Below are 23,061 nucleotides of genomic sequence, written 5' to 3' on the forward strand. Positions count from 1 at the left end.
TACTTACTCAGAGTTAAATGTTTAAGAAGCTCGCCCAAAACATCAAGGCAGTGTGATTTGGCTGGAGTAGGATATACACGTGGTGACCCCAGCACTTCAAGGGGAGGATGAGTCAAAAATGTAATTATGAGGCTGAGGGAAGAAGAAGAAGAAGAAGAAGAAGAAGAAGAAGAAGAAGAAGAAGAAGAAGAAGAAGAAGAAGAAGAAGAAGAAACAGGTCCACATGTGGCCTCGGGGACCGGCATAACCTCTGGCACCGGATAGTTCAAATCAGACAAAGCATTGTCAGTCCAGACCCACCTTTGACCCCGGATGTTTTAATTTCTTGCAAACATTTAATACGTTTCTTTCCTTTCGTTCTTTCTCTCTTTGATGGTCATCCTGTGGCCTGCCAGCGCTGCTGCTAGTCTGCTAATCTGAAGCGTCCTCCCCACTTCTCCGCAAAGGATAACGTTAGCGATGTGCGATGCAAATCAGAAGCGTGTGTTTCTCTGTAAACTCCTCTGCACAATCCCGCTGCGCAATTGGAGTTAATTCTACAGAGTGAGTCTCGGGCTCACGTTTCGCCACAGCTTTGTAAACTTAGATCATATGGGGTCACCGGGAGGTTGAGGCGGCCCTGTAGCTGTGCCCGTCCACTCTCCAAAGATCAGTTACAATGTAGAATGGCAAAGGAATGTCGCTCAGTCCCCGGCTATTATTGCATGGAGCTTTTTGGCTCTAATTAGTCATTATAATTGACTCAGGAACATTGTTTTGCATTCATTTACATTTTAGGCACATATAGGCTCAACTATCTTAACCGTGGTTGATGCTGCAATTACTGTACATCCTAAAGTGAAATGATACGTTCAAATCACGCCCACATTTAAATACTTTATTGATTTATACATAACAACAACAAAAAAAGTCTAAAATAAATGCTTATGAATGCCTTTAGCTTAAATGCATGGAAATAATGTGTAACCCTTTACTAATTTGTTCAGTATGTTTAGTTAAGTTACATTGAATTCAGAGCATGGAAAATCCAATGGCAGATCAATACTCTCTCTCTCTCTCACAGACACACACACACACACACAGTGTCCATGTTGTCCACACCATCAGTCTGCTGAGGTATCCCTGGTTCCCTGTGGTGTGTGCATGTCGAAGGCCCCGGTGTTATTGATCCTGATTGGGCCTCACAGGAGGAGATTCCGGCCTGCCATTGACCCACACTTCTCCACGTTTCCACCCTTCTCTCAGATCATCAGAGGCAGCCGTCTCCTCCTGCCTGCCTGCCTGCTTGCGTGCGTGAGATTTCTGATTGTCAGATGGAAGGGGGAGAAGGGGAAAAAAATGAACTTACTACAGGTTTTTGCAAAATCACTAGCAGGTCTTGTCTGAGTAGTCCGCGCTGACGTTTTTCTGGCTTGGTGACTGTCAAAACATTCCCCCATGCGTTCATACCCTCCCTCCTTCTCCTTTAGAAAGCTTGTGGCTCACAGGCTGCTCTCCTCTTCAAAGTAAAACTTCTCCACCATGTGGCCTGTGTTGAATTTTTGTGTTGACGGCTGCCCAGTACTTATGAACTCCTTGTACGGGTCCTTTTTGTCCTCGTCGCTGCCTAAGCACTTGAAAAGTGTCATGGCAATGAAGGAGTAGAAGATCATCACAAACAGGATGTAGCAGTAAGCATTGTCGTAAGTACCCCTGGAGTTGGAGATGGGAGATGCTGGACTGGTGCTGGGCAGAGGGCTCACTGTGGTGCCGGAAACAGTCATGTTGATTTGCTGTCCATTAATGTCCATACCAGTGTCCTCCAGAATCCGCTGGCATCCGGAGAGAAGAGAAAGCAGGAGAGTCCGGTTCATGCGTTTCATAGCTATATTAAAGGTGGACGACTTAAGTGGAGAATTTTGACAGAAACAAAATAGATATTAGACAGAGAAGGGAACAGGGCGACCGAGAAAGGACTATAGATAGAAAGTGTGAGAGGCAAGCACTCACCACTTTAGGAAAGGCACGCCGTGAGTCATCCACCCACTCTTCAAGAGACTTGATAAGGCGGTATTTCAGAGATAAAGCCCACTCCTTCTCTGTCCTCTTGGATGCAGCTTAAATATTACAAAAGCACAACTATGACCTCCTTTTGAGAGTCATTTCTACAGAATTGTTTGTCATTTTGATCAGAAATGAATCTCAATCATTCATACACTCTAAGATTACAATTCCCCGAGCACATTTTGGCTCACAGTATTTTCTAAAGCTCCCTTTTAACTCTTTTTCTTTTTTCTCAGCCCGTCCTCTTTGTGCTCCTCGCTTCACTTTCAATGTGGGGTCTTGGAAGCTGCAGAGACGCTTGGATTGTTGTCAGCTTCGGTCAAGTAGTCTACTCATTTCAAAGAGTGTGGGGGTCAGAGGTTAAGTTGTCTCCAGTGTGTTGCTGCTTGACTGACACTCCGCTCCAAAGCAAACCCTTTGGCTTCTTCACTCATTGTGTCTTACAAGTTGAGCACTTGTTAAAAAATAGGAGAAAAAAACAAATCTACTGTTTGTAGATAGTAAAGAAAATAGTGAAATGTGATCTTGCCCTGATCTTATCTGTTGGCTGTGTTGGACGCCGAACATAAACACACAAATACTTGCATACAAAAAATATTTCCAACATACAAAAACCAAACATTCAGTGTATGTATTCTCACGCATGCACACTTACTTATACCATGAATGACAGGGACAGCTGCATACCTGATCCCTAAACCTCCAGAAGAAAAGAAAGAAGAAGAAAAAAAAACGCCAGGGAGTGATAAAAATGCACCAGTGATATCTGTAACCTTTTGAGTAGTCTGCCAACTGGGTGAACAGTGTTTTCGTTTCTGTTAGGATGTGAGAGCCGAAACCCTTCTGCACCCTGTACAACCATGTCAGTGACTGATGTCCTGGTGTGACTATGGGCCGCTGTGCTTATATAATTTACAGCAGCTCTGCTTTAGTCATTAAGGGGTGTGAAGGAGCCCCTAGGGAGTAGGAATTTGTCCAAAAGGAGTGTTTATGAAAGGGGATATATTTATGATTTAGTGCTCAAGGAGTGTGCACGAGGGGTGCTGCTCTCAGAGAGTAGCTCGTCTGGATTTAGATAACAGGGTAACAGCTGGTATGTTTAAAATGGCATTAAAGAGAGAAAGAAAGAAAGAAAGAAAGAGAAAGAAAAATTCTCTAGTCTGACAGTTTATCAGATTTTTTTTTTAAAAGGCTCAGATTTTTATTACTCACATTTTTCCTATTTAATTTTAGTCGGTTTACAGTTGTTATACTTTCTCTAAATTTAAAGATCTAGACACTAAAGCCTTCTCCACACTGTCCAAGAGTACAATTCTGGAGAATAAATGCAGAGGACTTTAAGCCTTTATTTGTTTATTTGTTGGTCTAAAATCTGTCAAATTTAAACATGTTGAATCTAAAATATAATAAATAATTATAAAATACCCACCAGGTTTAATTTCTTTAGTTATAGAATGTTTATTCAAACATTCTTTTTAACAAATAAGGACATGACCTCAGTTTTCTCAATGGTAGCTACAGCCCATTAATGACACTCAAAGTCACAACGTTCTACATTTTTATATAGTTTATTATAAATAGTAAATAGTGCTGTATTGTACACAAAACTTACAACAAAATCATGTTTAACACCAATGAAAATGGAAATTATACAAAAGAAAAAAAACATGTATAATGAACACTGTGTAAGACTTAAGCACTTAAGAGCACCTAATACAAAACGTACAGAAGAGACGTAACACTTGAACAACACTAAATAAATAAGAAATGGAACGAATGTTTGCAAGTTTCTGGTGAAAACTAATTTAACACAAGCAAAAGAAAAAATTAACTGTCAAACTGAATAATGTATTCACTGGCAGAGAATTTTGGCTTAATGACATCACGACTAGACTCGCTATTTTTCATTGTTGGATGATTTCCCCTGATTGGTCAATGCACACAACCCAAAATTATTGACATTAAAATGAGAGAGCGTATAATCAGGGACATTTGATCTGTGTTAATTTACATCACATGAGGTATGAATGTATTGCACTTTCTTTGGGTTGCAGTGGTTTCACTATGACTTCTCACTCGATTCATGCCTTTCTGGTGGTTTTCCCGGTGTATTTCCTGGTGTATTTTCATCTCAAAAGTCTTATACAAAAATCGCATCAATGTACAGTAAATATTATTTTCCTAAGACATTGTGATAAAGAGATCCTTAGAAGGACATTGCCGCTGAGCACCACACGTTGTCACCGTCCAGCCTTTTGATAACCGTAAGAAAACGCCCCTCCTCTATCCAGTTGGGCCATAGAAGCACAGGGGGCTTCCAACGTCCACCTCTCTGCCACTTATTACAAAAATCTAATATGGAATCTTGAATGTATTTACTCCCCTTTCCCCCCCCACCCACCCCCCGTCTTCTTTTCCTCTTTAAGCATGGACAACAAGCCATGCTTGGTCCATGAAGCGTGACGTGACGCCCAAGCAAAGCGATTGCCAGGTAACAGGAGAGGCTGCGCCTTTGGTCCTAATTATTCCAGTCAACCCCCCCCCCTCCATCGCCATCACTACACCTCCATCTCAACTGGTTCCCTTGCTGAAGCAGGACACCTCAACCCCTTCACCCACCCAAACCTCTCTCTCTCTCTCTCTCTCTCTCTCTCTCTCTCTCTCTCTCTCTCTCTCTCTCTCTCTCAGTGTCCTTGGGGCTGGGGATGTTTGGCAAAGGCAGCGGGTGGGGGTGTTCTCTGGCGATGAATGTCAGACTGGCCGGGAAGCCTCCTGTTCAGGCCATGTTGGGGGCTTCATATAATGAAAGGCACCTGAGGAGAACAGGAAAAACAGAAGGAGGGTTAAAGTGATTCTTTTGCATTTCATTCAGCTTAAATCCTTCAATGTTTAACATAGCAAATAGTGGGAAATGTGAAGTTAAATGAGAGGTGTGATGTTGACAGGAAGGCCTGTGAAAGAAGTGTTTATAAGAGCACATGAGAGCAGGTGAGAATGGAAACTGGGGTCCTAGGTTAGATAATAAAACTCTAAAAACAGGTGAAGAGCTTTGGGAATCTCCTGAGACATTCTTTGAACCTAACGTGGTCGGTAAAACTAGCCTGAGACTGAGCCTTAGCCTGGATCTGTGGCTCTGCTCCACTGATCAATAACAACTCTAAATCTGACCTTCAGTGGGACACATGGTTTTAATCCTGGCCTGCCAAGGGCCATAATCGCCCCCTGTTAAAGAGCCCCATACCCTACACACACACACACACACACACACACACACACACACATAACACATTTCCCCAAACCCCCGAAAAGCTACATGTGGGTCTCTCCCAGGACTGGATAAATTAATGACATCAAGATGTTGCCACTGATGGGCCGGTCAACATGTGGTAGTGTACCTCAGATCAGCCCTAGCAACACACTGCACTCTCCTCTCCCTGCTGTCAAACACGCTTTGGGAAGTGGCTCCTTTCATTTGGGCGGCTATCTTTGTTACACAGGGGTCATTACATGGCTAGGTGAGCTACGCTGAGGGTTTGATAGGCAAGCTCATCATACAGGGTCATGAAAGGACAGTGAGTGAAAATGTGAGTGTTGGGATAAGACCCGGACATGCCTCCGCCATCAGGCCGCGTGGATAGTCGGATGATGGTAATGTAAACTGAGGTAACCTGGCCACTAGAGCTCTCTAACATACATGTAATTTCAGCACAGCACAGGGTGATTTGAGAAGCTCGCTCATCAGAAAGGTCTGCGCAATCATTGTGGTTTGTGAGTTAAAAAGTATAAACTAAATTGCATTGCCAGAGAAGGGGTTATAGAAGGACATAACCTCTAATAAATTATAGCTGTACTTACATTTAAATATAGAAATTAAACCCCTAAATCAGTATGAAAACACCAGTTAGGTAAACATTTAAACAATTAAGTGTTTTTCAAGCATACCTTGCTCTGACTGTACTGTCCATACTGGTAGGATGGATGGTGGTCCATGGCGTAGGCTGGGGAGGTGTAGGAAGGTGGGCAGTAAGACTGGGTGCTAGGCAGGGTGGGCATACTGGTCAGGCCTGGTAGAGCCTCCAAGCGCTGGGAACCATGACAGCTGGCAGCCATGCCACCGTTGGGCTCCAGGCCTCCGGTCAGTGGGGAGAGGGCAAAGTCACTCTGGGACTGATGTGGCACTCCACCCGGGTTCAATAGGCCCATTACCTGTGGGGAAAAATAAGAGGAAAACTGGGCGATTAGAATAGAAAATCACAAAGTAAATTAGTAACACTGTTAAATTTCATTTACCAATACATTTAAAATGAGAAATACATAGCCAATTTTTCCACTTTTGTTACGCCATTCAATCAACGTTTCCACTCCACTCAGGTGGCCTAAAGTGTAAGCCCTCTCCTTGCTTATTGTCAGAAATACATTATTACTGGCTTCCCTCAAACATGTGGTTTCCCTTTACTCTGCTTGACTGATTGGGGAGCTGGTGGTGGCTAAAAAGTTCAATCCTTTAACATACTAGTGGTTTCTGTTGGAGTTATCCTGTCAAATTTATGGATGTTGAGGATCTTTTTTTCACTTTTATTTGTCCTTATCATGACACTTGTGGGCTTGTATCATTGTGTTACAAATGGAATTGATAGGGGAAAAAAAATTAAGAATCTAAGACTTATAAGGAATTATAAGGTTCTATCTCCACTTTTGGTCGAAATTGAGTTTTTGACATAATCTGATCCATTAGGTGTTTATTAATGCCTGTGTGGTGATATTTTTGTAAAAAAAATATTTTGTTAGTTAGTTATTAATAGTAGATTATACTACATAACAGTTTTGCCAGCTGGGATGTAAAAACTTTGATGCTCAATATCTCAGAACTACCCTAAACGGAGATAGAACCTTATAATTCTAAACTCACGAAATTTGGCTGATCATAATAAATATTTAAACAACACATTTGTGAGAATGTGATGCATTTGAAGGTGAATTTAAACAGATTTGTATTTGTCCACTGATGAATTATGTCTCTTTTCTTATTGTATGTCTTTCCCTCTCTCACTTTCTCCTGATGTCTTAAAATCACCGTGTCCTTGTGAGGCCAGGGTGAAGAGGCCAAAGGGTACGTGGGAATGAGTAGCGGGGTGTGTTTGTGTGTGTGAGAGCTACCTCTCCTATGTGTGGTATTGTGTATTTAATAGTAGGTGTGTGTGTGTGTGTGTGTGTGTGTGTGTGTGCGCGCGGTCATGTGTAACATAAGCATTTTTTGCTCTGATGTCAGGGTTGTAAGGGTATCGGTGATACATCGTGAACAGCTGCACATAGGTTTGCGTGAGAAGCAAAGTCACGAAAATGTCTAAAAAGTGAAGTTAAAGAGTGAACACGAGTTACAGGGAAAAGGGTTACAGTCTATGTAGGAGAATATGCTGCTAAAACCAAGCAAAAAAATTCAAAATACACTTAAAATAATCTGAAAAGAAAACTGAAAAAAAAACTATCCTATGGCTCTGAGTGATGTTAAAACATGGCTTTCCGAACTGACAGCCAGCTCGCGCGCACACACACACACACACACACACACACACACACACACACACACACACACACACACACACACACACACACACACACACACACACACACACACACACACACACACACACACGTACCCATACTGAGGCAACCTCAGTGTCTTTTATGTATGTAATTTACAGTTGGTCTGTCAGAGTGATCTGACCTCACACATCTATCTGACGAACACATCAATGCGGCCTACCACCAAACCATTATTGTTATTTATCTTACTGCTATATACTGTAAAATACAAAAGTCTGTTGCACACAGAGTCCATCACAACTGGAGTATTTCTAAATTGAAGGTGCATGGTTTCCAGAAAATACTAATTCAATTCAGTTACCCATACATCTTCATGCAGCTTTAAAAACTGTTAAATGTATCCTTTTCCTAAAGCAGCAGAAAATGTTGTAGTGTTTATTGAAATATTTAATTCGTTAAATTATTGCAATACAAATTTAAGGTTTAATGGAAAAGATTTTTTTCCTGGTTAACGAGTGCTGTTTAGCCATATCTCCTTGCAACATCACACATACATGTGTGGTATGTGTCTGTTAGCGTCAGAGGGTCTGTGTCTATCTACATGCTCATGCGTTCAGGCACTTTGTGTGCAACCGAAACGGCAGCAGTTCCCGATGGTGTCTGTTTTGAGGTTGTTCCGGGGATTAGGTCTCAGGGGGGTGCAAATCCCGGCCGCTCGCATGCTTGCTGAGAAAGGGTTCCTTTGGTATGCACCAGATCAGCGGTGAGACGCCAGAGACCCCGCACCACAGGGAAACCACTGGCCTGACTGAAGCGCCAAATACAGAGCTAACTGCTCAGACAACGATATCACCTATCTAAAGTCAACATTATCCATATCAAAACTCCATGGCGCTCTAATGTGACCATATCTGGAGTTAACTGAACCCCTGAATCTCCTGATGGATACAGTAGCAGATAGAGTAGCTTTTATAAACAGATTTGGAGTTCAGATAACCAGATCATTCCAGGGAGGATTTAAAAAAAAAAAGTAGACCAAGCTGTGTAGCTATTCCAGAAAATTGAAGGCCGTCAAGTTTTCTAAGTGCAGAGAGGTCTTCATGTATTAACTATCAATGTCAAAGAATTTAATCAATTCTCATTTCCTCCCTCTTATTAAGTTCAAATCAGGGAATTAATTCTATCCTCGTCCTAAATAGAGAAAACTGTATCGCAATATACATTTAAACAGCTGCAATGAATACGTGAATTAAAAGAAATTAGCCAACAAAGTGAGTCATTTGCATAAATTACACACTTTGTTACGAGGGGATAGATTACTTCATTCCAATCAATTAAGACACTGGAACATTCTGTGATTGCAATTCCAGACTGAGAAAACATTCCAGGCCTGCTGCCGTCCCTACGCAAGATGAGATGTCCATTCTGTACGGAGCTGCCCACTGAGGTTAATGCTGAAACCATCCATGAGGCCACAGCACCTTTAGCCTTTTTATTGGAGCTAGCCACTGGTGACCCTGTGGGTGTGCGAACTCACACCACGGCCATGCGCTCAGTTACAGGAGAAGATCTGCATACCAGCTATGTTTCAACTAATTACGAGTTAGCTCAGTTGGCTCGGATTAAAACCACCAACCACTGACCACTCGCAGCTTTCCTCATGTCATCTTTGCTCTCCCCTGCCCTGTCTCTATATACTTTTATCTGTCCAGTGAAAATAAAAATCTCCAAAGAATAATGATTTAAAACTAACGTGTGGCTAGTTCCTGAGGAGGAAACAACTAATTCTAGTCCATAACTAGAGCTCATGTATCAAAGCAGTCAATTATATTCAGCCACAATGGTGCCACCTACCACTCTCTGACCGTGCTCCCTGGCAGCCACAACAAAGATCTTCTTTTTTTCAATATATCTACATCCTCAGGCATTCACATAGTACCAAACCTGCCTGAGGCAGTTTTTTATCTGTGCCTGACAGGAGTCTGAGATACTCTCTCATGGGAATTAGTACCCAGCATGCATTGCATGTGGGCCGGCCACCCTTTGTGGCGGTTAAAAGCTCGTTTTCCGCCTGTTAGTCCATCTTCTGGGCTGGTAGGGAGCCACCGATGGACACTGATGACTGTGTAATCGACCATAATTGTCTTTTCAGTTTTGATTTGTGTCATCGTCCAACATCTATACATCCTTCCTCGTGTCTGGTCCTTTCTCTCTCCCCAAAGACTGACGTTTGCCACATTTTAAATTCATCAAACGACCCATCAGAATAAACAAAAATGAAAAGCTACCGTGTTGCTTAGCCTAACAAGGTTTTCATCAATGTCACTGCAATGATACCTCCTAGGTCACACACACAGTGTGTATCATTATCCTTCCATATGGCGCATCTCATAAACAGCGTGAAGAACTATTAGTGTCCTGTTTCCTGGTATGGTAACATATGTGTGTGGGTATAGGAGGATGTACATGTGAGCAGGTATTCATAGGTTTGTGTGTTTCTGTTAGTATTTCTATGTTGTATTGTAATAAAGGATGTAGTGACGAACCTGTGGTGAGAGGCTGTTGCCGATGCTGGGGTTGACAGTGTTGGTGTGTCCGGTCGGGGACACAAAGCTGTCCGAATATCCTGAGAAGCCGTGACGTCCAGAGGACAGGCAGTACGCAGAGCTTCCGTCCTGGGAGCCCGCTGACGAGCCGAGCCCACCCTGGTGCACAGAGGTGGGGGGCAGAGGCTGCGGTCGGTGGACTGTACTGGGCTGCTCGGATGCTGCAGAGAATAAAACGTTCTACTTAAAATCCCATTTTGGTTTCATCTAGAATTCTGCCGTTGATAAGATAATTCCAGATTCTGTATCATCCCATTTGCGAATTATTATTTTTTTAAGCATACATTTTAGGTATGTTTGGGTGTGTTCAGCTGAACCCACCTTGAGCTATAGAAGTGGGAGTGTAGGGGCTGTCGGACAGCTGATAGGGCTGCAGGCTGGACATAGCTGACGGAGGGAAACCACCGGGAATGAGGTGGTTAAACGCCATCAGTTGATTGGCTCCTGCTTGCTTCCTCCACCGGGCTCTTCTGTTGCTGAACCACACCTGAGAGAAAGACAGAGACAAGCGTTTTATGTATATTTATTTGTGTTAACCCAAAATAATAAGTTGACTTGTTCAGTACGTATGGTGTGAGTGTGCTTGGTGCTTGTGAATGTGTGTGTGTATGTGTATGTGTATGTGTGTGTGTGTGTGTGTGTGTGTGTGTGTGTGTGTGTGTGTGTGTGTGTGTGTGTGTTCATGGCCTATCTGATCATCACAGGAAGCTGAACCGATAGAGATCTTAACATCTAGAGTGTGCAGTGAAACCACAGACATTAGCCTACATCTTTGTGTGCTACAGCAAGTCAATAGGTTAAGTGCGTAGAGACAGAGCAGACATCTATTTTGGAATCTTTTCATAGCCCATTTGAATAGTGTCTGACAAAAATAGTGAGCCGTCTTCATAAACAGTGGGCGCAGTGTATCTGAGTTTGTCTGTGCCTATACATGTGGAGAAGGGGGTCAGGCGTGGGGTTGATGGTGTCGGGGAGGGTGGGGGGGACATGTCTAATGGCTGTAAGGAATGTGTGACAACATCCAAAGGCAATTTAACACCCACAAAACACATATCCATGACAGATCGACATATTGCTATGCTTTCAAGATAGGGTCTCGGAGACTTTGAGTGTTAAAGAGTGTGTCTGTGCAAGTGTCTGACCTGAACTCGAGCCTCCGTCAGTTTGGCCCGCTGAGCCAGCTCCTCCCGTGTGTAGATGTCGGGGTAGTGCGTGCGTTCAAAGGCCCTCTCCAGCTCCTCCAGCTGCTCCGCGGTGAAGGTGGTCCGACTGCGACGCTGCTTCCTCTTCAGAGGCAGGCCTGGCTCTGAGTCCACGTCGGAGCCCTCATCCGAGTGACTGGCTGGAATTGCAAAACAAACAGACTGTTACTGTAACATTCGAGGGAATCAGGCTGATACAGAATCAAACTTTGGGTCAACACTAAGCTGGGACAGATTTGAGACAAAAGGTTGTGCTGAGTACAGAGCAAATTTAGATTGTGTCCCTTGAACTCCTCAGTGGTTCCTGAGGGGATCAAAAGCCAGAGGCTGCTTGAACATGGATTAAAAAGGGACTAGATCCCTCTGGGGCATCTATTCCCTGGGACACTGTGTCTCTCCCAGTCTTAGCCCTGCTGTGCGCTATGCCGATAGGGTCCCATAGTAAAGAGTAGGCAGCCTTTTGCAGGTGCTTCTTAATCTGTTTGTTCAGTTGAGGGCAGGAGAGAGCGACTGGGTAAGTGGGAGACTGCCATTGGGATCTAATTCAGCAGAAGAAGGGAATCAATGAAGGCTTGAGACTAGAGACAGAGGACTATTGCTGGCTTTCGGGGGGAGGTTACCCGTCTATTAAATAATGATTAGGCTCCACAAACCAGCGTGACAGCCTGCCATTGTCCGCCATTACATGTCTGCAATCCCCCATCTCTTTCTCAGTCATACGCACACTCACAAACATGCATCTGCTGCGTCTCGGCAATGGGCTTTCACTCAATGAACGCAGTCTATGACAATGTGTCAAACACAGATGGACACAAGACAGAAAGAGTCGGAATCCACTCCCAAATCCACCCAAAAGGGACCTCTTAAACCTCATGAGGAAGGTTCACTGCACCTTTTCGACACTGCAGACTATGCAGCCAACACCTAAGCTGAGAGACAGAAGAAATAAGAGACTCAAAAGCAGAGAGACAGGTGTAAGCAACAGCAAGGCTTCGGCAGAGGACTGAAGCTTGTCTGTTTCCCCAGACTTCTCATTCTCCCTCTGCCCTCCAGATTTAAAGCTTTAATTAAAAAGTGCCAAGTCAGACAAGGAGGGGGGTTAGCAGGGATCTCCTCTTGCCTCTGGAGCCGCTGGAGCCAAGCAGGAAATGTTTGTGCCGGTTGCCAGTGTGTGTCTGACCAGGCATTACACACGGATTTGCTCCCTGGGAATGCTGCTGTGCTCCGGGCCGCCAGCACACAAGATTCTGATGCTGAGAGAAGCTCTTTATTACATTTGAACCAAGGGCGCCACGCTGGCATAGAGTCTCACAGAGGATTGGCTGGATGCTTAAGTACTCCTGGAGCATGCACTGTGAGTTTGAGATGTGGTTTGTACTGGTAAGGATGTGGCCTGAGACCAGTTGGAGCAAATTGTATAGTACAACAGGGATAAGGAGGAGGAGGCCACACAGCATGAAAACATGATACTTTTCCTATGAGCACATTTTTTAACATCAATATTGTTTGAATTAGTAAGTGAAAGTTACATTCATCAGCACGTAAACAACACGAAAGCGGAAGACTACAAGTAACAGCAAGCAAAGTGACATGCAGTGTCATTACCATTGTAATGACGGAGGAACAGAGAAAAGAAAGAAAAAGACAGAGAACCAATGACGACGCGGAAACGAAAAGATTCCAGAGGGAGGGAAGGAGAGCTCATAAAACTCCTCAGAGGAGAAAGCTCCCTATTGGCACTGTAACTCATGTTAACTGCAGGGTGGGGGTGGATCTCTCCTCCGTTGCCCCCATTATTTCTGTCTTTCCTTCTCTTTCCACCCTCCTTTTTATTATTAGTAACTACAGAGAAAACACTCCGTCACAGACTCTCCCTTAATGGCAAATGACATTGTTGCTTTTGTCATCCTCTGGCTTGCACTCTCTCTTTTGCTCTCTTCCTCTCTCACTCGCTGTCTTTTTTTTCTGTTTCTTTTTTTTTTTTTTAGAAGTGATGAGGCCAAGCCTTTGTATCTTAGCAGGGAAAAGCCTGTGGCAGGCCTCTGTTGGACCGATTACCACGCTCCATCTGTAGGAGCCATCAGGGACGCCCGGGCCCGCATTCAGGGGTCTGTCACCTGCCCAGCAGGGGAGTGCAGGGAGGGGGGGTGTAGGGTTAGATGGGGGCTGTAAGGCCAGGGGCTGAGTGGGGGAATGAAGGGTGGGAGGGGAGGCACAAAAGGGTCCAGAGAAGGGCCACTGGGGGCTGTGGAGGGGCACAGCAGGGGAGCACTCCTTCATCCCCTCCCTCCACAGCCTGAGGGGCACAGAGCTGGGGGGGATGGGGGAGTTGAAGAGGTTGACATGGAGAGGAGATGGGAGGCTGAAGGCACCTGAAGAAGATGCTGGGGAAGGGGTGTGGGGTGCCAAGCTAAGGAGAATGGGGGTGCTGGTCATTCAGAAAAGCGGACCTGTCCCTTTCCATCTCATCCATTCACTTCACTTCTCTCTTTGTGTGCTTACCCGTCGCTGCATCCACATTTCTGACATCTTCAAACAAGGCTCTTACGTTGCAGCGGATCGATTTTAAGGCACGCTGATGCAGAAGCGGACTCAGAGAGGGTTGTTCCCACACATTCCCCGCGACAAACGGCAGAAGAGGATACTAAAACACACAAAGGGAGGCCTCGACCTCCTTACTTAAACACCCAAATCAAATTTTACGCTGCAGATAAAGCACTAGGGAGCTGAAAATACTCTATAGCCGCTCACAGTTTGGCTGTGGCCCTGACAAAAATCTTGATAGAAAGATAGATTATTATCCGTGAAGCGGAAATTGGGGCTGCTGGAGAGTTATCCCTGAAACAGACGCTTTTCAAAACAAAGCAAGCTGTAGAGTAATAAACTGATAACAAGCTAGTTTAGATAGTAGAGTGGATGATTTATTTAACACAGTTTGGAGGCACAGATTAGGGGAGTAGAGTATTCAACAAGTGAATTCAACAGGTTCCTTTCCCTGATCAGAGACTCCCAAATTAAATGAAACAAGTGCATTTACAGGTGGGTTTGTGCGCACACACATAGTACACACGCTCAAAGACCAGCAGGAAAAGGACAGTGCTACAGATCTACCACTCGAGCTAAACAGAACCATTTATCGATCAAGAGAGGAGACTGACAGGCAGGGAAGATAAACTCCAGAGTGTCACAGATGTGAACTTCGGGAACGTCCAGTTCCATTAGCTTCACCTGCAGCAGCAGGGCCTCTAACAGGCCAAAAAAAAGAAAAAAAAAGAAAAAGGAGGATTCCAACTGCGAGAATAAAGACTGCTCTTGTTTACATCGGCCAAGACTCGCCTTGCCAAGCATTCACCCCCCCCTCCCATCCATTCAAGAGATGTAAATTTGAAGAGACATGCACAGACGCTCACATCCATGTATCCAAATTCACACACGTAGCTTGAAATGGCAAAAAAATAAAGTGAATGAGGTGAAAAGAGTGACAGTAAGAGCGAGAGATAATCAAAATAGGTATTAAAGGAAGGTACGTGAAGAAGCAAGGAATTGGGAGAAGTGAGAAATAATGAAAGGAAGGATGGATGGGAAAGGGATGAAGAGCCTCAGTGATAAAGAGAAGCCGAGCATATGGGGCAGTTTATAGCCTTGTCTTGGTAGGGGCGGCTAGCCCTTCCTCCAGGGGCTGTTAATAGAGAAGGTAATTGAGCTGGTGACATGTGTTCGCAACACAAAACAAAGGGCAGAAGAGACAAATGAACTAGTTATTTGCCCAGGGAAGTAGATCTGGCCCTTTCAGGCCACAGAGCATAGTGCGACTGGGACACTGAATAAAATAGTGGCATGCCACATAGAGCCAGAGCGAGCAGATGCACTGGAGGAAAAGAATAGTTAACTGACAGCGTATGGGCTCAGCTGGGGTTAACAGTTAAGGGAGAAAATGGGAGTGAGTGGGCTGCTCACTTGACTTGCTAAAGAGCCCCCAGGATCCGCAGCTGCCTGGGAAAAGGGGGGGGGGGGGCAGATAGAGAGAAAGAGAGAGGGAGATGATGATGTGATGGACAGAAAAAAATGGAGTGAATAAGCGCAGGAGGTTGGCACTTAACGGACAAAGAAAGAGCTGGCGATATGACTATGAAAGATGTATCTCTGTCTAATATTGGTGAGGTGACAAAATGCCACAAATGGCCCTTCATGGCTATTATGTGTGCCCAGTGTGCGGTGGTTATTATTTAGTTCCACCGTGGTGCAGTTAGGTGACAGTTTCACGGTGGCATTTCCACCCTCGGGGCACGGACAAAGCAACGGCACAGAACCCACGCAGGGACAAAGCAACAGGCCAGTCTGCCGCACGTTCCAGTCAAACGGAGACTAACCAGCAGAGCTCATTCTCAGCCCGGCCGTGTTTAGGCCCAGACAGCCAAGCAAACCAATCCCCCCCACTTAGAATAACCAGCATATATACTCTCTCCAAACTGCAAAAACCTGTTCTTGAATTCACACAACAGATTCAAAGCCTATGCATCTTAAAGCGATGGTTATTATAGCACTGACTCCCTGATCTGAGTTTAGGGAGTTTAGGTCAGTTGTCATCTTTTCCCAAACATTATCGTAACCTCTTTTTTCCTGGGGCCTGATAGTTTTAACAGTCAAGTGACCCTAGGTTAGCCCCTGACCTTTTCACAGCTACTGCACAGCGCTGCAGTGAAGACGGCCTCACCACTGACCCTGCAACAAAACTTCACACACTCAACAGAGAGAGAAGACATCATCGCATTCCACGCTTTTTTTTTTTTACCCTGCAAACACTCATTTCTTTTAGTTTTATGAGCTAGCCGTGCAGATTTTTCTTTTTTTTTTTTACTTTTATTGTCGTTTTAATGCCTTTGTTTGGACAAATGTAGGACATAAATGCTGTAACTTAGAACACATTTTCTAAAAATACCTAAAATAGACTAGATAGTTATATCCATTTCTTTTTTGTGGACTTTCTTTTTTTCAGACAGGAAAAAAAGACATTCATCAAAACAGCAACAGAGTTGTGCTGGCGTGCCCATAATGTGCAATGTGCTGGACGAAACAGCTCCACAAAAACTGAGGCTAAACAAAGTTAAGTGATTGACAACGCTGTCTGGCTTTACTCAATTAACTATCCCATTGTGTTCCTCTTTGCAGAGTCCCCTCGCCCCCGACCCTTTTCTCTTCACACTACTTTATCCTCCCCATCACAGAGTTTTGCTTGGCTAATACTTCCAAGGAAATAGAGAGCTCTTTTTCTACTGGGGCTCCTCTCCTTGACCTTCCTTTGCTCACTGCTTCTCTTTCAGTCACTTCACAGTGTCTTTGGGGTTAGTGGGGAGAATGCGGCGAGAGTACATCAGCGCAGAGGGGCCGGCTCAGGGCAGGACCCCGGCCCATTACTTCAAAGTTGGCCTGCATTCATTAATTGTCCTTTGAATTAATATTGGAGGATCACAATGTGGGTGCCAACAGAGAAAGAGGCTTTAATGAAGCATAGAGTCTGTATTCAGTTGCAGATCAGCCAGTGTGGGTTTTTTCTTTCTTTTTTTGAGAAAGAGGGAGCCCTGAGAGTCATGCCAACACAGAACGTAGAAGTGCTGAACCTTTTTCACTAATTCATTTATTAATATAAAATTTAAATTTGTTGGAAAAGTAGCAAAAACTGGTCTCAAACAACACTTACTGATGTCTTAAAATGTTTCTATGTTAATCTGTCTATCTATCTATCTATCCATCCATTTATCTATCTATCTATCTATCTTATCTATCTATCTATCTATCTATCTATCTATCTATCTATCTATCTATTGAATCTATCTATCTATCTATCTATCTATCTATCTATCTATCTATCTATCTATCTATCTATCTTCACCTCTCAAGGGAAAAAATAAAAATATTGTGACTTTTGGTTTGTTTCCCCCTTGAACAGTCCACAGGGCTAAACTAGCATTATACGCACTATAAACACAGGAAAACATAGAGTGAGGCCCACATATAAAATTCTCCATTATCCAGCCCTGAGAGGAAAATGGAAATGTGGCTGTAGCAGACATTCCTCTGGTTGCATTGAGGCCTTCTGTCTCTTCTAAACCTTCAATCGTTTAACTCATTCACCGTGGAAATGTAAGGACCCCTAACAAAGACACAAGTTGTAGAAATTCAACATTTATCTCTCTGTTTACAGTTGTGGGTTATTGGCGTGCTGCCCAGGTTGGGTTTGCTTCCTGCGTGTGAGAGAGATGTATCAGTTTATGTTCTTAGATGTCTCATGAGAATATAAGTTATGAAATTTCAAAAATTGGATTAGATGGCTAGGATGTGGCAGTTGCACGTGGGAGTTTGCTACCGTGATCATTTCCCCCTTCGGAAATGCATATTACAAACACATTTTAACTGCTTTAAAATATGGTACAGTCTTGAACACAAATATGATCGTTCTGCTCTCCTTACTCTCTTAATTTCCCTCAATCTAAATCCATGCCAAAGTCACGGGGAGCCAGTAACCCAGTTTATTTACACAAACAAAGTCCTACTCAGCTCCTTTGACAAAAGCAGCTAAATCTTTCATGTTTTGTCAGCACTTGATTCCTCCTGTCCCTCTGGCTATTTGCCTGCCTCCGGACAATAGAGGCAGGAGAATGGCAGCAGATTGTTGGAATGCACCTCAATGAAACCAATTATTACATGTTGACTGCGTTCACCATGGCAGATTTGAAAGAACTGGGCTCATTCAATTTGGCACCGCAGGATTCCCTTTAAAGAAAAGTTACCCCTTTGACTGTTTGTATTTCTGAGCTTTCTTTTTCTTCTTCTTCTTTTTCCCTTTCACCCCCACTGCCATTAATGGATCCTGCGAGAGTGGCAACTTCTCTTTCAAGACTTTGGTTGCTTTAATTAGTTAAATGAGGCTAAAGTGCTAACAGTAATAAATAGGGGAAAGGATGCTATCTATTAATTCTGTGCCACTAATGGCAAAAATTAATTATAGGCACAGTTGCATTATTCACTTTTCCAAATAAACCATGTACCAGAGATACACTGAGTTACATATATTCCTGCTTTATGGGCAAATTGTGATAAATGGCACAAATAATTCTTCTCAAGCTGCAGCTCAACCATGCATGGTGTTTAAATGATCCACACTGGAGTAAATTATACCTCCATAACTCAACACTTCAAGGAGATGTAAACAACTTTGCATCAGATTCATCCCAGCAAACATCCTTTTCCCACAATGCTCCAGCCACTTGTTAATGCCATGCAGACCTGGGCCTGCCCAGTATACTTTATCCCACAAACTTTAGCAGTCCTTTTCCCAGACAAATAAATCTAAATGAGTCAGCTTTGATCTTAGCACTTAAGGAAAGCTAACAATAGTGGTAGAGGAGAAAGGGGCAGAGAGCAACAGGCCTCTCTCCACCACAACAATAGCCTCTGCAAACACCTACTTAATCAATATTTGGCCAGAAGACACTCTCTCGGTCCCCAAACCACCCTTTTCACATTCTAATGAAGAGCTATAAAAGAGAAAAACAACAACTACTTCCACAAAGAGACACAAGAATGAAATAGTGCTGTTCTGTATATCAATGGGGGGGAAAGTGCCTCAGAGCTGTTTGCATGTATGATGTCACTTATTGATGTAAAATAGCTAATGTTATTTGTTTTCTTTCACAAAATTCATACCAGCCTAAAAGTATGAATTAAAGATATTTCAAAAATTTAATTTTTTCCACCCTGATGACAAGTTTTCGGAGAGTTGTGTAAACACACTTATTAAACAAAACAGAAAATAAGTGATCAACAAATGTGCAAATCAGATGAATTTAGGAAGCAAGGATGCATCCTAATGAATTGATAAATCGGATCATTTAATTATTTGCGTTACTTTAACTTCTTTATTTATTTATTTTTTTGCAGTGATGAGTTTTAAAAGTTGCCTGATCAGTATTGGAGATGTGTCTCGCCTGGAAAGGGAGAGGGAAGTGCCCACAGATATTGCATGAATGTGTGCGCCCTAGGCGGAAAGGAAAGGGGCGGACTTTGTCTGAGATGAAAGTGGAGAGAAATAAAAGGTTTGGATTTAATCTAGTGGAGAGAAGGGTTGCCCTGCGCTCGCTGGCTGAAGGCGTCACGCTCACTGCGCAAAGACTGTGACAAAAGCTCCGTGCGCAAAAGTAACGGCACCGTTCAATTTGATAACGCGAGGCCTGGCCTGAATTTAACACATTGCAGGCGAAAAGTCACGAGCCTTTTGCCAGCTGCAAAATGCGTTAGCTTCATGTTTATTTTTCTGTTAAGTTATCATATGTTACACATTAACAGTAAACCCGAATCTAAACAAACCAACAAATAAAAGGGAATAAATCTGTGCGTCATTTGACGATATTGCCAGAACACTACCACTGTTTTCCAGAGGTCTAGTCATTAATAATTAACTATAGACTGCATTATGTCTCCAACAGCAACCTTTCCTTTTGCGGCAACCCTCCTCAGACCCCAACAGGTCGTAAATCAACAGGTGTTTGCCTAAAGTCTGAGCTATTTTCATACATCTATTTTTTTCAATAACAAACTGTAAAAAAAGTGGGCGGAAGCCCCTAAATTGGCACTTTTATTTTTTTGCAACAGTCTATAAACCAGGTCGCACCGGGCCTATTGGTGTCCCTGAATAATTCATCGCTCATTGCGGGTTCATAATGTCTTCTGCCGGCCTTTTGTCAGCGCAGTTTTTTCTCCCTTTCTTTCCCCATTTTGAAAGGCCCTGGCGTCTTTTTGTACACCACTGAGCCGCTCACTGGAGTTTGGCTTTTGTGCTCGTCAAACTGAGGTGTGAGTCTCAATGGACTCTCCCTGCTTTGTCCCCTGAAGTTCATCCTCAAGTGTCCGATTGTGTGTAAAAAAACAAAACAAAAAAAAGGTTCTCAGGCTTGGAAGTTAGACAAATGTTTGATTATCCACTTGAAAAAAAAAGAAAATCTCCGCACATTTGTTAAATCTCAGAAGCCTAAACGCATGCGTAAACACTGGAAACTAACTTTTCTGGCCATTTTAAATAAAATGAGTGATCATTCCTCTATGATAAATTCCATATCTATGAATACCAATTAAATTAGTTAATTGCCAGTTATAATTTGTATTGTTAGTATTAAACTTTAATTAAAAGTTTCCTTTCTAAACTGATGCCGACTTCAACCGAAAATCAACCATCCACAACCAGATCAGGATATTCTCGTTCATTTAGTTTGCCACATTGGTTTGGATTGCAAAGCGCACAGCGCAGATGTTGCCTTTTGTAAAATGATAACGCTGCACTTACATCTGTCTCCCAGAATGCCATCGATGCTGTGTTTGGTCCGTGGTTCGCTTTCCTCCATCTCCCTCTTCACCACTTCATCATCCTCCTCATCATCATCACCGGCTCCGCCGAATTTCGACCGCATGATGCGACTGATGGCGCTCACTTAGAAAAAAGGATGAACAAAAAATATATATAATAATAAATATATAGAGAAGTTAAGTAGGAAAACAAAGACGTCCTGTATGCAAAGCAATATTAAAGTTCACCAACTTGTAATTGAAATGTTATGTTATAACAGTTTTCTTATGCAATATAAGACAATTATTTTCACGTATTTTTTTTTCTCCAGAAACTATGCGGCCTACCTGAGGGAACGTTGTTCCTGTCGCAGATCCCATCTTTCAGTAATTTGTCCCTGATTTCCCAGCTGAACATGCCCGGGTTTTCTCTCTTGTACTCTTCGATTTTCTTGTCCACCTCTGGAGTAGCAGTTTGCTTAGATAGGAGGAAGGAGAGAAGAAGAGTTTGTCACGTCTTTTATTATTATTATTTTTTTTATTTTATTTTTTTAGATTCAATGCCGAATTCGTTATGGGCGAGACAGAGAAGTTTGAACTATTTGCCACAAGTTTGGACGGATAAGCAAAATACAGAGGTGACACCGAAGTTCAAAAGATGATTTAGCTTTATCTTAAAGTCAAACTTGTTGAAGCTAAAATATATATATTTATCCAGAAAGACTTTTAATCCACTTTTTGTTTTTTTTATTTTAGATCATAGTCTCTGTGTTTCACATCCAAACAGTGGGGTTTGTTCCCTTTGGAAATGAGATTTTCCTACAGAGTAACATCTTGATATTTAAATGGCATACCAACCTGGCTCTTCTCTAAAATGACTGCTACATCTCACATACATTGGTGCTTGCCATCTTCACATTTCAGTTTGTAGCCATATATATGTGAATTTACCAAAACATCAGCGGGCCGTTCTGTAGCTCTCACCTTGGGCTTGCTGCCTCCGATGGCCCCCGGCCGGATGGAGCCGGTCTCCTGGTACCGGCACAGGATTTTGGAGACGCAGCCGTGGGACACGCGCAGTTGACGGGAGATGACACACGGCCGGACACCGTGATGGGCCATCTCCACGATTTTATGGCGGATGTGGTTGGGGAGAGGCCTGCCGTTAATGAAGACACCGCCGAGCTGGTTGACCCGACCCTGTCCCAACGGAGTGGAGACTGCACAGCGGCGCATGGGGTTCAGTTAGTGCAATACTCACAACTCTGTAGCCAGACTTAACAATGTGTGTTGTCTTTGGTTGAAATATTCCAAAACGAGTTCATTTTATTTATTTATTTTTAGCGATGAGAAACAATTTACAATCCTACGAAGGACCTTTGTAGGCTATCATCGACGAGCAGTTCCACTTTGAAAGTGCAACTTGCGTTGTTAAAATAAACTCGTCGTTTATCTTATAGGCTAAATATTCAGCCTTAAAAAAAAAGTCGAATTGTCCTAAAGAAATACAAATTTTCCGAAAGTGGCGTGAGAAAACAAAACAATTTTCTTTCCAACAATTGTCGATCATGTCTCTCCCAATTAATGTGACAGAGTGAGACATGATGCCACATAAAATACAAAAAAAAACACACACACACACACACAGACACAAAAATAATAGTCTAAATAAATAAAATGTAAATTAAATTGAATATCGTGCCACTTAAAATATAGGCCTATAGACTTAACCCGGGATAGTTAGATAGATAGATTTACTAAACTCAGAACACGACTAAACGAGTCGTTCATAATGATAGGCTGTTGTTTGCAGGTTTAAAGCTTTTCAGAACCCGAGTTTGTCAACTTTACTGAAGTTATGGACAAGTTGGATTTCCTTCAGGTTGTGAGCAGCAACTGGTGGTAGTCCCTTACCTTCCAGAGAGTATCCTCCCCGCGGATAATTCTGGTGAGGAGTCGGTCTCATCATTCTCGGTAAACCTCCAGCCAGCGCTGTCATGACTCCTGACCTTCCGTCAGGTAACAGGTTAAACGAAGCTGCCTTTGTTTGTCGCTTTTAATCCCAACAAAACACCCTTTTGTTCGTCGTAATGTGTCTCTGTTCTCTACAGACGCGATGCAGCCTGCTTCTCCTTGAGTAACAGGTTGCCTCGACCACAGGGAACAGCGTCTGGATCCCTCAGAAGGGATGCTGACTGCTATCCGCAGAGTTTGAATCAAAGCGCAGGTCGCTGACAGTCCTGCGGGGGTTGAGAGGATGCTTTGAGAGGATGGATGGAAGTCAAACATTTTTATCTGTGGTCGCTGTCCCCTCTGACTCCGCGCTGCGC

General features: G+C 43.3%; 1 protein-coding gene across 1 annotated transcript; it reads right to left on the bottom strand.

Annotated features, from left to right (window-relative positions):
- Positions 1-856: 856 nt before the first annotated feature.
- pax3a (paired box 3a) lies at positions 857-22,992 on the bottom strand. The gene is made up of 10 exons (XM_039816729.1): positions 22,646-22,992; positions 21,716-21,951; positions 21,080-21,209; positions 20,733-20,876; positions 11,336-11,535; positions 10,515-10,680; positions 10,134-10,354; positions 5,986-6,249; positions 4,669-4,856; positions 857-1,056 (listed from the first exon to the last, which is right to left on the bottom strand). The coding sequence occupies exons 1-9, from the start codon at positions 22,728-22,730 to the stop codon at positions 4,839-4,841; spliced, it is 1,464 nt and encodes a 487-aa protein (XP_039672663.1). The 5' UTR covers positions 22,731-22,992; the 3' UTR covers positions 857-1,056; positions 4,669-4,838.
- Positions 22,993-23,061: the final 69 nt, after the last annotated feature.

Source organism: Perca fluviatilis, chromosome 11 (genome assembly GCF_010015445.1).
Source record: "Perca fluviatilis chromosome 11, GENO_Pfluv_1.0, whole genome shotgun sequence".
Taxonomy (NCBI): Eukaryota; Metazoa; Chordata; class Actinopteri; order Perciformes; family Percidae; genus Perca; species Perca fluviatilis.